The sequence below is a fragment of the Electrona antarctica genome (genome assembly GCF_951216825.1).
Source record: "Electrona antarctica genome assembly, chromosome: 15".
Lineage (NCBI taxonomy): Eukaryota > Metazoa > Chordata > Actinopteri > Myctophiformes > Myctophidae > Electrona > Electrona antarctica.
Genome location: NC_136796.1, coordinates 8,428,455 through 8,443,454, shown reverse-complemented (window position 1 = coordinate 8,443,454; position 15,000 = coordinate 8,428,455). Strand labels below are relative to the sequence as shown.

Here is a 15,000-nt window from a genome sequence, read left to right as displayed (position 1 = left end):
AGTATGGTACAGTACAGTACAGTCTGCTACAGTACAGCACAGTATGGTACAGTACCGAAAAGTATGGTACAGTACGGAAAAGTATGGTACAGTATTGCACAGTACAGTACCGTATGGTCCAATACAGTGTGTTGCAGTACAGTACAGTACAGTTAGTCCCCACTCTTTCCCCCCTCCTCTCCACAGTATATTTGCACATACGTGAAATTTGTCCTCTGCATATATACCGGTATAACTACTAGGAGCAGTGAGCCCATAGAGTAATTAAGTCTTGCTCAGGGTCATACATTGACAAATTGCCGGAATCGAATTTGGGACAACCAAGCAGCATCAGTATTGAGATTTACTCAGTGAGGCATAGCTGATGATCTCATATTGATTGCGGTTATGCTTTAAGTTAAAAATCTTAACCCAGTTAATTCTGATAGTATAGCACCATCAACTTTTACCATAGAACTGATGAAAGTATACTGTCCTGATGGCACTGAAATGCAATTGCATCTTTTCTAATATCATATGATCCTCCACATTCAAATACCTTATCTGATCTACGGTACCACTACTTATTACACAGGATATCCAAGTATGATCCCTAACTGTGTATGACTAGAAACTCTTAAGGGACAGGAAACCAGCAGACACTTGCTCACAGTTTTGCTGGTTTCCTGTCTGAATGTCAGTCAGCCCAAAATGTATTTTTGCATGCGGATATACACCACCACAGTGAGAAACATTTTAGATTTCTCTAGGACTATTAGAACAAATAGAAATATTTGTATTTATAAAACAGGTATAATATACTATTATTAAACAACTTTAAGAAAAATAAGTTTGACATAGAAAAACACGAATTCAGGACAAATTTAACAAACAACAAAAAAGATAGCATATAAGCATAGCAATTCAAAATACCCCAAAAGAGTCTTACATAATTTGTTGGTCTTTACTTTCAGGAAATGATTTGAGGTGACAGAGGCAGAAGACTCATCTGTGTGGGTATTACAATACATCAGAGTATAATGATGCATGCGTGCATGCGTGCAAAATAGTAGTTTTTGAACAGTAATATGTGTCAAATCAACAGGTGTTTGCTGCAAACATGTAAAGACTGCATTAAATGCACAGAAAGATTAAAAGAAAAAGAATCCAGAATCCTCGATACCAGTTAAAAAATCCAGAATCCTCGATACCAGTTTAAAAATCCAGAATCCTCGATACCAGTTTAACAGATACGAGCATACAACAAAAAACACTGAATGAATCAGTGTTGATGTTGAGAAGCAGTATTCTGCACCACATACAGTATGTGGAACAAACTCCCAGAAAACTCTCAGTTCTTTTAAATCAAAGCTAAAGTCCTTTCTGTTTGCTGCTGCCTCATATACATACATATATATATATATATAATTTCTTCAGTAGGCCTACTGTAATTGTAATCTCTTATTTGTATGTTTTCTTTTTACGGTACCATAAGATAAATGAAATGCAAATGAGATAAAACATACTACTGTACAATAAAAGGATACTAGTGCAATCCTACCGAATCAGCAGCCTACTTTTACGCTGTAAGGGGGGGGGGGGGGGGGGGGGGAGAGACACATGCTCTGAACAGTGTACATTTCACAGAACAAGTGTACTTAAAAGCAGATCATGTATTTTGCAACACTGTTGTTGGATGTCAGTATGTCCAAGATATTTAATATTTCAATTCACCCACACAATATATTTCAAGCCCAGAGTGCTGTTATGCTACCTTCAGTCAAATGAAATCATGCCTATACGGATTTAATACTTTGCAATCCTTCAGTTCACATAAAAAAAACTGTATTGGCATGACAGTGACAAGGTTCAAAGACATATACATGAAACGGATCGACCACATCCTGTAGCTCCGTGATCAGTTATAGTTTCCACCACCTTGTCACTCACTAACTTACTTTTCAAAACACTTGGAAGGAAATGGGGCTCATGCTACACTTTTACATTGATTTGTCCTCTGCTTTTACGCAACTCAACCTCATTTCAACAAGTCAGCTTAAGCGTGATGGTAAATGGAAAGCTGTTTGACCACGTTTGCACCACCACACTCACCATAGGCTCCCAGCAGGATGTGTGCTTTTGCCTCCATTATAAGATGCGTCAGAGCTTGTGTGAAAATAGGTACATACATACATACTGTAGGACCATTTTAACCACTCAAGCCATTAGATGATTATGAAATGATTTCGATATTGTATTGTTCAAAGGAGCTTTTGTTGCGGCAGAAGTTTGGGAGAAGACCAAACACTGCGACAAAAAAAATGCGACAGGACATTACGGTACAGTACAGTACAGTACAGTACAGTACAGTACAGTACAGTACAGTACAGTACAGTACAGTACAGTACAGTACAGTACAGTACAGTACAGTCTGCAACAGTACAGTCTGCAACAGTACAGTACAATATGGAACAATACAGTACAGTATGCCATGCTTTTTGTTATTGCTTAATGTAAGTCGCTCTGGATTAAGAGCGTCTGCTAAATGCCTAAATTGTAAATTGTACAGTATGGAACAATACAGTACAGTACAGTATGGAACAATACAGTACAGTACAGTATGGAACAATACAGTACAGTACAGTATGGAACAATACAGTACAGTACGGTATAGTACAGTACAGTATGGTACAGAACACTAATTATCTAAATGTATCTCTGCAATTTGGACAAGTTCAATGGATTCCTAGACCCCAAAAACATAGGGTTAGACACAAAAAATACTTGTCTAGGGTGAATAATGAAGGAGTTAGGCTATTTTAATGATTCCGGACGCCATCTTGGACGCCACCTTGAAAATAACACCTTTTGCATGGTCAAACTTTGGTAAACTTTTAGTATGTTATTAAGGACACCTACTACTACAAAAAACAGTTGAGAAACCTTCTGTTGCAATTTTTTTAGGGTAAGGTGCCTTTTTTTCATATATGCACTCGTCTACTACAGAGCCTCCGACTAGAGAGAGAGAGAGAGAGAGAGAGAGAGAGAGAGAGAGAGAGAGAGAGAGAGAGAGAGAGAGAGAGAGAGAGAGAGAGAGAGAGAGAGAGAGAGAGAGAGAGAGAGAGAGAGAGAGAGAGAGAGAGAGAGAGAGAGAGAGAGAGTGTGTGTGTGTGTGTGTGTGTGTGTGTGTGTGTGTGTGTGTGTGTGTGTGTGTGTGTGTGTGTGTGTGTGTGTGTGTGTGTGTGTGTGTGTGTGTGTGTGTGTGTGTGTGTGTGTGTGTGTGTGTGTGTGTGTGTGTGTGTGTGTGTGTGTGCGTGCGCGCGTGTGTGTCAGGGGAGGACCCTTTTGGTATTTGCATCTAAGGTTGTTGTCCTCACAGCCACTCGACTCATTTTCTAATTGAACCTTAAGTGACCCCAACCGGGGTTGCTTCCCTGTTGCCACCCTTAAGCCCCTAGATGCTATAAAACTATCTCTTTAGATGTATCACTGATGATAATCTCAATGACGACAAGGTTTACTGCTGGCCCTGTCTCTGTGGAATGGTAAATGGTGCATTTATATAGCGCCTTTATCCAAGGCGCTTTACATAGATTGTGCATTACATTCACCCATTCACACACACACATTCATACACCGATTGCGGCGGAAGCCATGCAAGGTACCAACCAGCACATCGGGAGCAATTTGGGGTTCAGTGTCTTGCCCAAGGACACTTCGACATGTAGACAGGAGGAGCCGGGGTTCGAACCGCCAACCCATGGATCATTGGACGACCTGCTCTACCTCTTGAGCCACAGTCGCCCCGGAATGATATTGTAGTTGAGAGTGTAGCTCCTGGAAGCTCAGGGATGATAATACACAGGTGAAATAATCAGGCAGGAATGTATACTCAGCTTAGTAGGGTTTATTCAGCAAGAGGCACACACTGGTCATCCAAAACCCTCCTTATTTATACTCTTAAGGTTAGCTCGACATTTTGGCAGCCTATCCTCCCATTGTTTGACTATTTCCATCATAGCAAGTGCTCCTTACTGTCTTTCCCAGTGATCGTGCCCAGATCACAGCCCATCCTGTTCACCAGTTGTTTCTTGATTAGCTGATCTTAATCTTTCTCTCCCTTCTGTCGCCTTCCCAGTTCCCTTCAATAGCCTATAATCTTTCTCTATCTTCTGTCGCCTTCCCAGGCTTCTTCAAATATTACTTTGAACATATTTATAAAAGTTGATTACTAGAGCTGATTAGTGTCTCTGCTGCTACTGATATGCTATGTGCTCTTATTCCCCCTTTGAAATCATAATCTTTGACCAACATTCCACCACATCCTCCTGCACCCTAGGTGCGTTAAATGCCAATATCCATCCCTTTGTTAAAAACCTCGGTGTCATTTTTGATAAAGATTTTAAATTTAATAAACGTCCAACTCAGAACTATCGCTAAGATCAAGTCCTACCTCCCCCCCAAACAGCTGGAGATGGTCATCCACGCTTTCATTTCCACACAAATTGATTACTGCAATTCTCTGTAAAGCTACTGCTGAACCCCCTGGTGGTGAAATGACAGCTCAACATCCCACCACTACAGAGCCTCCGACTAGAGTGTGTGTGTGTGTGTGTGTGTGTGTGTGTGTGTGTGTGTGTGTGTGTGTGTGTGTGTGTGTGTGTGTGTGTGTGTGTGTGTGTGTGTGTGTGTGTGTGTGTGTGTGTGTGTGTGTGTGTGTGTGTGTGTGTGTGTGTGTGTGTGTGTGTGTGTGTGTGTGTGTGTGTGTTCGTGTGTGTTCGTGTTCTTGGAGATGGCCTCCTTATGGCTCACAGAAGTGATGCCGTTTTTGGTACATGGTGCAAGGACAGGCATGTGCGCATCATGTCTTGCGTCACCATCTGGTACTTTAACATAAAGTTACTATATTTACCCAGGGTATCTGGGCTAAGCTCAAGAACTTGTTTCCAGCCAGGCCCTGCTCATAGAACATTTCATGGTAGTGGTTCAATGACTTGCTCAAGGGCACTTCAGCGGTGGTAATTTTAACGTGTCGGACAGCTGATTCGAACTGGCGACCTTCCGGTATCAAGACCGCTCCGCAATCCGTTCGGCCACCGCTGCCACTGTCACTGCCACATGCTGCATACATATTTCTTTCTTGTGTTTTGTTTCCACAGAAAACCATCCGGTCATGTTTTGCATTCTGCGCTGCCAGGTGAATATGATCTCCATTCTCACCACCATAATCTCTGGACATAAAATGAGAAATAATTCAATGGGCTGAAGATGATAATGATATGAATTCATTTTGACTCTCGGCCAAGGTCTGCAATGTTACTTTTGAGGCTGCCAAGCAATATTTTGCTCACGTGAAAGGGTGGGAACATGTGCAGGTGAGCCATATATTAATACGGTATGTTCACAAGCTATATATGAAACCGATGACAAAGGACACACACATCCCATGTCCTGCTGGGCTGGGTGCTGGAACAAAATGTCTAACGATATAAAAATACAAAAATGAGGCTCACAAATATTAATGTTAATTAAGTGGCTAGCCCAGAACCTTCTGAAATGTGTCCCAATAATAACCTAGTCTGTCTGTCCACAGAAAATGAAGAACATCTTTGTGACAGAAGGTATGACAGTATACCATATTATCTCATGGTCTGTTGTTAACCACATGTACTGCGCGGTATGTGACATTAATGCATCTTGTTTATATTAACCTGTTCTACAATTAAAGAAGACAAAGAGGAGTATGAACCAGGTATGTAATATTGCTGCTTACTCTAGCAGACAATCAATCACAGGCATTCTTTTGTCGTTCGCTGTAAACTGTAAAGCTTAACCGAAGCTTGCTTTCATCCTAGTGTTTTACAGTTCTATCAGGAATGAACGCCAGTACATCCAGAGTAAGCGGGCTGAACCAGTCATCGGTGAGTTGGGCTGCATTATATGGTATAATATGTAATGCCATTCAAGATCTACATGATCGTGTTTTTGTACTTGTTGAAATGAAATGGTACTTTGTTCCACATTTACACACAATGGACTCTTTTCCTTGAATAATAATGATTAATAGAGCATTTTCTTTTGGAAAGGTCTTCTTCACATCGTGACATGCGTCAGCACCCGAGCTTATTGCAAGCCTCTTTGCATATGCATGGTCTGCAAGTATGTTTTCCCTGACTCCAACTTCAGAGCCCACCTGAGTCATCCCAGACACATCAAACAGACTCTGGTGAGTCATTTTGTTCCTGTTCATATTTGGTTGCATGTTACGTTTTGATTCATTGTACAATTATGATTTGAAGTGTCCTTACTAGTAAGCATCAAAGAGACCTCATGTGTACTACACTTGTTTGAGTTAAACATTTTTGCCAGACTCTGGGCTGGCCAGAAATAGTCTAAAACCATGGTTTTCAACCCTTTTCATGTCGAGGTCCAATATTTATTCTACATTTTAGCCACGGACCAATTTCTTGTAAATTAAGTAATGCAGATGTTTAACAATAATTTAACTCTTGAGAGCGTATTTTACTCTCTCAAGAGTTAAAGATCTATAATGGTCCATTTGGTTACCAACTCTCCATCATTTAAGTTTTACTGGGGACCACCTGGAACTCTCTAAAGGACCACTGGTGGCCCCCGGACCACTGGTTGAAAACCACTGGTCTAAAATGTCCCTTACTGATCAAGTGCCAAGTTACGCTAATTGGCATCAACACCATCTGTAGTTGTTGTGCCATCCATTATAACACTGTTTATTGCTATTTCATATGCTCTCATTATAGTGGGAAAATAACATTATAGCACTTTTTAATTTGCTCTCTTTGATTTAACTTGTGCTGTAGATGCACCAGTGTCCTGCTCGATTACCATTTGCCTGCAAGGAAAAGGAGTTTAAGGAGGTCCTAACATCTTTGGCCTGGGAGGAGGAGAATGCTCAAGGACGTGAACACATGGTGCTCAAGGTGAAAGTCATCGATTTCCTTGGCCCATCTCCAAAAACGATTCATTTATTACCACTGCCAGGCTGGATGGTCGAGGGCCGGGCGGGGACTATGCATGTTTTCACAATAAAAGTGTAGAATAAAATATTCCCCTGGATTCTTTGGATCATGAATCAACGCTTCATGTAGGCCACTTGCCTTGCCATTTGCGCCAGACTAGATCGTCTGCTATTTATGCGTTTTCTTCAAAACACACTTTTTGGTTCTACTCCTACACTTCGGTACACATGGCTATGACAGTTTGTGGGCCATGGGCAGGCAACCCAGCGTTTCAGAGACCTGCACGATTGTTTGTTTGTTTGTTTGTCCGTCCGTCCGTCCGTCCGTCCGTCCGTCCGTCCGTCCGTCCGTCCGTTCGTTCATTCATTCATTCATTCATTCATTCATTCATTTATTCATTCAGATAATTGATCTCCCGAGCTGGATGCTCTTGGAGATGCACAGTCATCATGGTGAGTACTGGCCTTGGCATCAAACGTATTGGAGTTTGTCAGGGAGTGACAATCTGAGGTGCACCTCCAGCCCACTGTCCTACACTATATCATCTGTTCTTTGCATTGAAATGATTTTAATGATTTTCTTCTTTTTTTTTAAGATTTATTTAATGATAATGCAGACATCATCTTTTCAAACAATGAATTACAGAATCATGATTTTCTTTTCTTTTTTTTAAACAAGACAAGACAAACTCAAAAAAGAAAACAAAAAACAGCAAAAACAGACACCCCCCACCCACCCTCCACCCCAACCCCAGAAAGGTAAACTACACAGCTCTCATTACTCTGTATTGTACACAACACCACTTGACAACATCAACTCTAAATAAATAAATAAAAATAACAATATAAATAAAACTAAAACTAAATCAACCCAGAGGAGATATTGAAGGTAGAACCTCAAAGAACCTACCCCATATCTTTTCAAAAGTATCAGGCTTTCTCCTTATATTGTACAGTATCTTTTCAGGATTTTAATGATGACATTTTAATGATGACAGCCTGCAAGATGCTTGATAAGTACCTCAAGTTTGACTGGATGTATGAAGGTTAGTGATTGTACTATAACAATGTTGTGCGCTTGCCTCCCGTTCATTTATCAAAAATATTGTTTGTGGTGTTTTATATTGACATTTTCTGTTTTTATGTGTACGCATAGTTCCAAAGATCGCCACACTTGATAACCTGCAGAGCTACTACAAATATCCACAGCTGGGTGAGTAAGTACGACTGCAACCACTCTAAAGGGCTGCAGACAACAAGCACTATATTGTGCAGGTGATACCAGTGATTCTAATTATCTGCGCCTGGCCGAAGGCCTTTGTCTAATTGTTATGGTGCATGTGCTCGTACCAGGTCTGCAGTTTCTAGTTCGGTACAATTGTGGCAAGTTGGAACCGTGGAGATCCTTATGTTTACTCTGTAAGAGGATCCTGGAAGAAGTTGAATTCTCCTGCCACGTATTCAGTTTTGAACACGTAGAAACGTTTCTGGTGAGTACATTCAAATTGCTTTTATAACAAATGGTGCTAGAGGTATATGCAGCATACTGTATATATGTTTTAATAAACCAGACCACAACAAACTGACTTCATGGTATCTTCAGTGATGAAGCTTTGTTACAGAGGTGATTCCATGTGTGTGTGTGTGCGTGCGTGTGTGCGTGCGTGCGTGCGTGCGTTGCAGGACTATGCACACCCAGGCTCCCTAGATTCTGAAGCAAAGAAAAGCCGTGACAAGATGCTGGACTTGGCAAAGCAGGCAGCAGAAATCCACCCCACCGGTTGTATACAGGTACACTCTACACATCAAGTACAAGTACACACACCGTCCTGATTTAATGAATGATAGATGTAGAGATCACTGTTTCCAAAACAGTGGGTCATATTTGTCTGTTTTTAAGAAATGGTGAATATAGCCGATCTGCGAGCTCGCAGCGCGAAGCTACACGTTGTGCACTTGTAGATCTGCTATATTCACTCTGCTATTTAGCCAAATGTCTAATCTCTCATTTGGGTCTCGACCTGAAAAGTTTGGGAACCACTGCTCTAGATATCATTAATTTAATAGGCCGGTGCCCTTCGGTCAGACACTAGTCTTGCGTGGCCAGACAACTATTCCACAATCTCCGAATGCTATATAGAGTCTGGAACTACAGCTCCCAAAATCGGAGCAAGGAAGCTGCTGTGGCATATTTCAGAATCACGCCACACACACACATGTAGAGTATTTTCAGTCAACGCAGGCGAGGCTGTGCCACTTATGCAGCCTACAGTCTGCACACACGCACACACACATCTACAGGACACACACACATACATACACACACACACACACACACACACACACACATACACACACACACACACACACACACACACACACACACACACACACACACACACACACACACACACACACACACACACACACACAGGCCATATGATACTGCACATAGGTACTGGTTCATAGGGTCACATGCACACACACGCACGGCACCCACAGGCGTTCAGCCATAAGTTAAACCAGATCCATCAACATACACAATGAACTCATGCGCGTACTTCACACACGCATACTTCATACACGCACACACACACACACATACACATCCACACACACACCTCACACACACACACACACAGCACACACCTCACACACACCAGCACACACACGTAGCATATACACACACACCACACCCGTACCTACACAGATACATCTGCACATTATGATGATCTCATGAGGGACCCCCCAAACAGGATGTACCTCACACGCACGTCACATGCACGGCCGCGCACGAAGGGGTCCGCGCAGAGAACGCCATATATGGGAAAGTTCAGACAATTCCGAACCCAGGATTGGACGGGTTAAATGCTAAGCACATACACAGGGCTCCCCTAAACATCGTATGGGACGTGCGTGTACATGGATACCAATGTATTAACCCAGTATAAAGTGACAGACAAAGGGAAGAACTACACCCATTTTCCCGCTGATTCTCTCTCCTGTAACACCCTGATCCTGACTTCCCTTACCCTCTCCCTATTCCTCCATCTATCCATTTATACAATAAATATATCTAAAGCTTGAACCTTTGTGTCGGACTACATTGAGTATTTCAGTTCAGTCCAGCTGTACATTTCCTGTCATATCCCCGGACACGACACTGCCATTTCACTTTACATCTTATTTTTTTATTTCCATTTCTGCTAAGCAGCAAGCTGTATGCTTAGTGGATTTTGATTTATATTAGAATAAATTAGTGTGACTGTAAAGACGAAACGGAAGTGGGGAGGAGGCTTCACTTTATCGCTTGCTCATGATCAGAACTTCCCCATACTCCAGACTGTATGAAAATTGCGAGAGGCAACAATGCAAGACAAGACAAGATCGACCCCCTAGTCATACTGACGTGATGACGTGATTGGCTGCTTCTAGCCAATGGGACGACAAGCAACGGCAATGCTGCCTCTAGCCAATGGGAAGGGGACAGGCAAATATCCCTGGCAGCCACACGTTGACACGTTTGCAATGTTCGCACGTCACTCGATATAACTTCAAACCAAACACGGCTGAAACAGCGCAGCGCAGCCAATGCAAAGCCACAACAAAACACAGTCATTGAACCACACACAGAACGTCGGAAACAAATGCAAACAACGGCCGTGAGGCGCGAGGTTGTGACACACAAACATACACGTTACTAAAATAATAATCATACTAATATGGGGGGGAGAACACAACAGAGACAGCGCTTCTTTCACCTGACAAATATCACTATGTGATCATTTCTTGTTTGGTTCTGGACAACCGCTTGTCCGACCATATTTCCACTCAGCACTGCACGCCTCCAGGTCTTCACATACCTGTACCAAGTCTGGGTTATGCCCGGGACAGATAGACAGACACACAGAGATACAGAAACAGGTTTTGTGAATGTATTGATAGATGCTGCAGCAATCAGTTTGATTTCAACGTTATCTCTTTGTCTTCTGTCTTACAGATTGGGCCAAACATATATGGAAAGGGTGAGTGTTGTTATGGTTATACCCTCTGCTGTTTGCATTCAAAACGTAGATAACTAGAACATGTTCTCAGTAGAGTTGAGGCACCTTGCGCATCTTCTAGCAATAGATGGCCAAAACCTCATTTTGGCCAATAGGGCACAGCAGTGGTGGCCATTTTGTGGTTCCACTCAAAAAAGCCCATTCATTTTACAATTTAGGCATTTAGCAGACACACTTAATCCAGAGCGACTTAAAGTAAGCAAGAACAGAAACATATTCATATACTGTAAATAAAAAATAGTCATCATGAATCATACGTAAGCTAAGAACCTAACAGTGTAATAATGAAACTATGCGTATATACTATAGAGTGCTATGTCTACGTACAACGCTATCTAAGTTACATAAGTTGAGCCTTTGCATACGCCTGTAAGGTCGTGAAGGCTAGGGCAAGTGCTACGGGCTAAGATGGAGTGTCAAGAGGTGGGTTTTCAGACTCCGGTGGAAGATTATGCAGTTCTGATTGCAATGGGAAGTGCATTCCATAGTTTTGGAGCCAGAAGGGAGAAGAGTTTGGGACGTGTGTAGCGTTGTCCCGGCGTTAGTGAAGGTACTTCCAGCTTCCCCGTGTTGGCTGATCTGAGTGCACAGGAGGGTTTATATAGGGTTTGATCAGACTTGCAATATATGGGGGTGCCATACCTTTGGTTGCTTTGAATGCCAGCATCAGAGTTTTGTACTCTGTACGTGCAGCAACCGGGAGCCAATGGAGGGAGCGGAGAAGGGGGGAGACGTGAGCATTTTGGCTGGTTGGAGACCAAGCGAGCTGCAGCATTTTTGATCAATTGGAGAGGCTTAAGTGTGCATGCTGGTAGGCCAGTAAGGAAGGAGTTACAATAGTCAAGTTTTGATATGACTCCTGGGTGAGGAAGGGTCTAATTCTTCAATGTTATAGAATGTATGTAGACCTACAGGATTGAGTGACAGCTGTAATGTGCGCTTTGAATGAGAGCTGACTATCCAGGACAACACCAAGGTTCTTGGCTGTTGGAGCCGAAGTTACCAAGGCGTTGTCTATGGAAATAGTTAGCTCCTGCATGGGACAGGACTTAGCTGGGAAGAAGAGAAGCTCAGTCTTGTCTGGGTTCAGCTTGGGGTGGTGAGAAGACATCCACTGCAGTGATGTGCTGATTTTCCCCATAGAGATTTCAAAAAATTAAATATTTATATCAATTGTTGCGACCACAGGTCGCATTTACTATGAAAAGTTGCATTTCCCGTCAATCCGTTAGTCCGTCATCCCCACGCCTCCACCCTGGCCATGGCCATGAATCCTGGCCATACCTTTTTCATTGTGCATTTTTTGGTCAAAGTTGATCCCATGCCAAATCGACAGCACTAGCCCACCAATCTGCCGTCACCCAGGTGGATGCACACGCCGATCTGCCCCAGCAGCGCAACCTCCACACTCTCACGGAGGAGACTGCTGCCGTCTGCCCAGGGAATGCCAGCACACCACCGCCAGAGTCTCACGGAGGATGCCGGCGTGAGCAGGCGTTTAACTCCTGCTTATCAACTGCGCCGTATTAAGAAGCTCTGTTATTTCAGCGCGACCTGTAATAAACCCTTTGTTTTGTTTTTTCAATTATATTTTTTGTTTTCATGATTCACCAGGACCCCTGATGGCTTGATTCCTGGCTTAAAATAATTAATATAAATATTTTTGGAAATCTCTATGGGAAAAATGAATGGGATTTTTGGGGTGGAACTGGAACCACAAAATGGCTATTCCCTATATAGCTTCCTGGTGGATATTACTAGTTAATATATATATACGAATATATTCGGACCCCCTAGGCTAGGGTACGGCAGGTGCCAACTACGTACATGTTCGTACCCTCCGTATACTACATATATGAAAGCGGCGACCGCCAATTTACCTTTTAGTATTGCTCCGGTTGCTATGCATATGCAAAGCCTACGTCCCCCACCACAGGTTAGCTGTGCTTATGCTACCACCTAGCGGGCAGATAAAGAGTTTAATCATTAATGTACTGCATCAGTGAAATTAGTTTTGCCCTCGATATTTGTGAATATAGGCAGTTCTGCACTTCCCCTTCCTCTCATGGCATGTCATTCATGATAGAACCAGAGTTGGTGTCTTAGTCCCTCATGTCTGTTCCAGCTGTCAAGATCTTGCAAAGGAGTAAAATGATGGATGGTCAAGGAGAGCTTATTCCTGGTTTACCAGTGGGAGCGAAATTGGGTAAGTCAAGTCAAATCAGGCACATATTGATTGAAATGCGCTTGTCTTTGCCTCAAGACAAGAGCCTTTTTTGCTCAATTGCACCGAAACAACTTTGTTGCCTGTGGACTGTGATGTTCATTGCAGCTCAAAGGGATTCAAAACACACAGAGAAAACCTCAGACCACAGAAAATCCACTGAATGTTCAAAGTTCAGGTTGTTTGGGTGTAATTGAGGTCATAGAACCTAAAAGAAAAACGAAAAATAAATGAAAATGAATGTCATGAAACAAATAATTTTGTTGTATACCTATAACATACATTGTGACACACTGTGAAAGGAACCTCACCTACAATGAGGTGCCAGGTGCTGGGCCAAGGTAAATAAGAGAAAAGAAAATAAGGTCCGCACACTGGTCTGAGCTCCAAAGCTTAAAGATTTATTCTTACACCAAAGTGGACATGACGTTTCGTGCCTCATCAGCTCTTCATCACGTCTGATGAAAAAGAACGGATGTTCAGATTTTAACCATACCTATACTGTACCTAATTATGATAATAACAACAACATCTGATTCAAAACTCAAAACTTGCGTTCCAAAACTTCTGTAACCACCTGTAGTGCAACACATCCACCATCTCCAAATCTACTGGAGCACAAACTTTCAATACAAAGACTGTTAACTGTGAGTGGACAACCCAACTTATTTACAAGAGGGTCCACCTTGTTCAATTCTTCAAAACATTTATAGACGTACAAATAGACACTTCTATATATAATCAAAGAACAGAACAGGAATTCATCATAAGGGAGGTAAAAAGGGAAAAGCCAAGTCACACCTGACCCAGACTAACTCCAGTGCAACTCCAACAGTGTCAAGAACCACAGCCAACTCCAAACCCACTGCAGCCAAAACCCATACCACCTCCTCAACTACCTGTCAAACTTCAAAAGAACCCTCCAAGACCGACCATATACAGACCTATGTGAGGTCAAATAGTGATCTCTCACGGGCCGCAGCCGTGTCTCCTGCGTCTACGTGTGGGAGCAGCAGTGTAGAAACATCAGAATCCACCAGGCGATCAGAATCCACAACACGTGGACCTGCAGTGGGTCAGTATAACTCTTTTAACCACTTTACCGCTATTTTGGTCACGTCGTTATAGAGCGTCGCAGTCCCACCCCCTACCCTGGACCAGGAAATGAATCCCAATGCATTTTTCCCATAGACATTTCTAAAAGTATTTATTTAAAGACGGTTACGCCGCGGACAAAGCCAACTCGAGTCGTGACAACTCATGACAACACAAACAATATTTTGGACCAAACAAAGAAATAAATAAATAAAAAATAAAAAAATAATTACAAAGAAGAAAAACAACAAAAAAAGTGTTGTAACCTGCCGTTTATTTCTTCTTTCTAATTATTTGTTCGGCCCAAAAAATTGTGTTTGTTGTCATGATTTGTCACGACTCGAGTTGGCTTTGTCCGCGGCGTAAACGTCTTTAAATAAATACTTTCTGAAATGTCTATGAGGAAAATGAACGGAGAATCATTTCCTGGTCCAGGGTAGGGGGCGGGACTGCGACGCTCTATAGAGTGTCACATCTGGACGCATTATGCAACGTGGTTAGATTGTCATGTATGCCGATTCTGTTGTTTCTTAGGCCCCATTTACACTGGCAGCCAAATCCAGCCTGAATCAGATCTGTGCCACATCCAGATTGGAATCTGATTTGTTTAAATGAGTCATGTGACCATTTAAACCAATCGG

At 42.4% G+C, this 15,000-nt stretch overlaps 1 protein-coding gene across 4 annotated transcripts in view; it reads left to right on the top strand.

Moving 5' to 3' along the window:
* LOC306938378 (uncharacterized protein) overlaps positions 1–15,000 on the top strand; it is a 50,137-nt gene that overhangs the window by 19,814 nt on the left and 15,323 nt on the right. For all 4 annotated transcript variants that reach the window (XR_013791717.1, XM_079522533.1, XM_079522532.1 and 1 more), the window contains exons 16-31: positions 5,139–5,176; positions 5,286–5,354; positions 5,573–5,600; positions 5,708–5,731; positions 5,835–5,900; positions 6,066–6,205; positions 6,819–6,938; positions 7,381–7,429; positions 7,656–7,735; positions 7,944–8,022; positions 8,133–8,189; positions 8,330–8,466; positions 8,660–8,767; positions 10,977–11,001; positions 13,166–13,246; positions 14,100–14,339. Coding sequence is in view for 3 of the 4 variants with exons in the window: in XM_079522533.1 (XP_079378659.1) it covers positions 5,139–5,176; positions 5,286–5,354; positions 5,573–5,600; positions 5,708–5,731; positions 5,835–5,900; positions 6,066–6,205; positions 6,819–6,938; positions 7,381–7,429; positions 7,656–7,735; positions 7,944–8,022; positions 8,133–8,189; positions 8,330–8,466; positions 8,660–8,767; positions 10,977–11,001; positions 13,166–13,246; positions 14,100–14,339 (1,341 nt within the window). In the remaining variant the exon portion in view is untranslated. The remainder of the gene's footprint in view (positions 1–5,138; positions 5,177–5,285; positions 5,355–5,572; positions 5,601–5,707; positions 5,732–5,834; positions 5,901–6,065; positions 6,206–6,818; positions 6,939–7,380; positions 7,430–7,655; positions 7,736–7,943; positions 8,023–8,132; positions 8,190–8,329; positions 8,467–8,659; positions 8,768–10,976; positions 11,002–13,165; positions 13,247–14,099; positions 14,340–15,000) is intronic.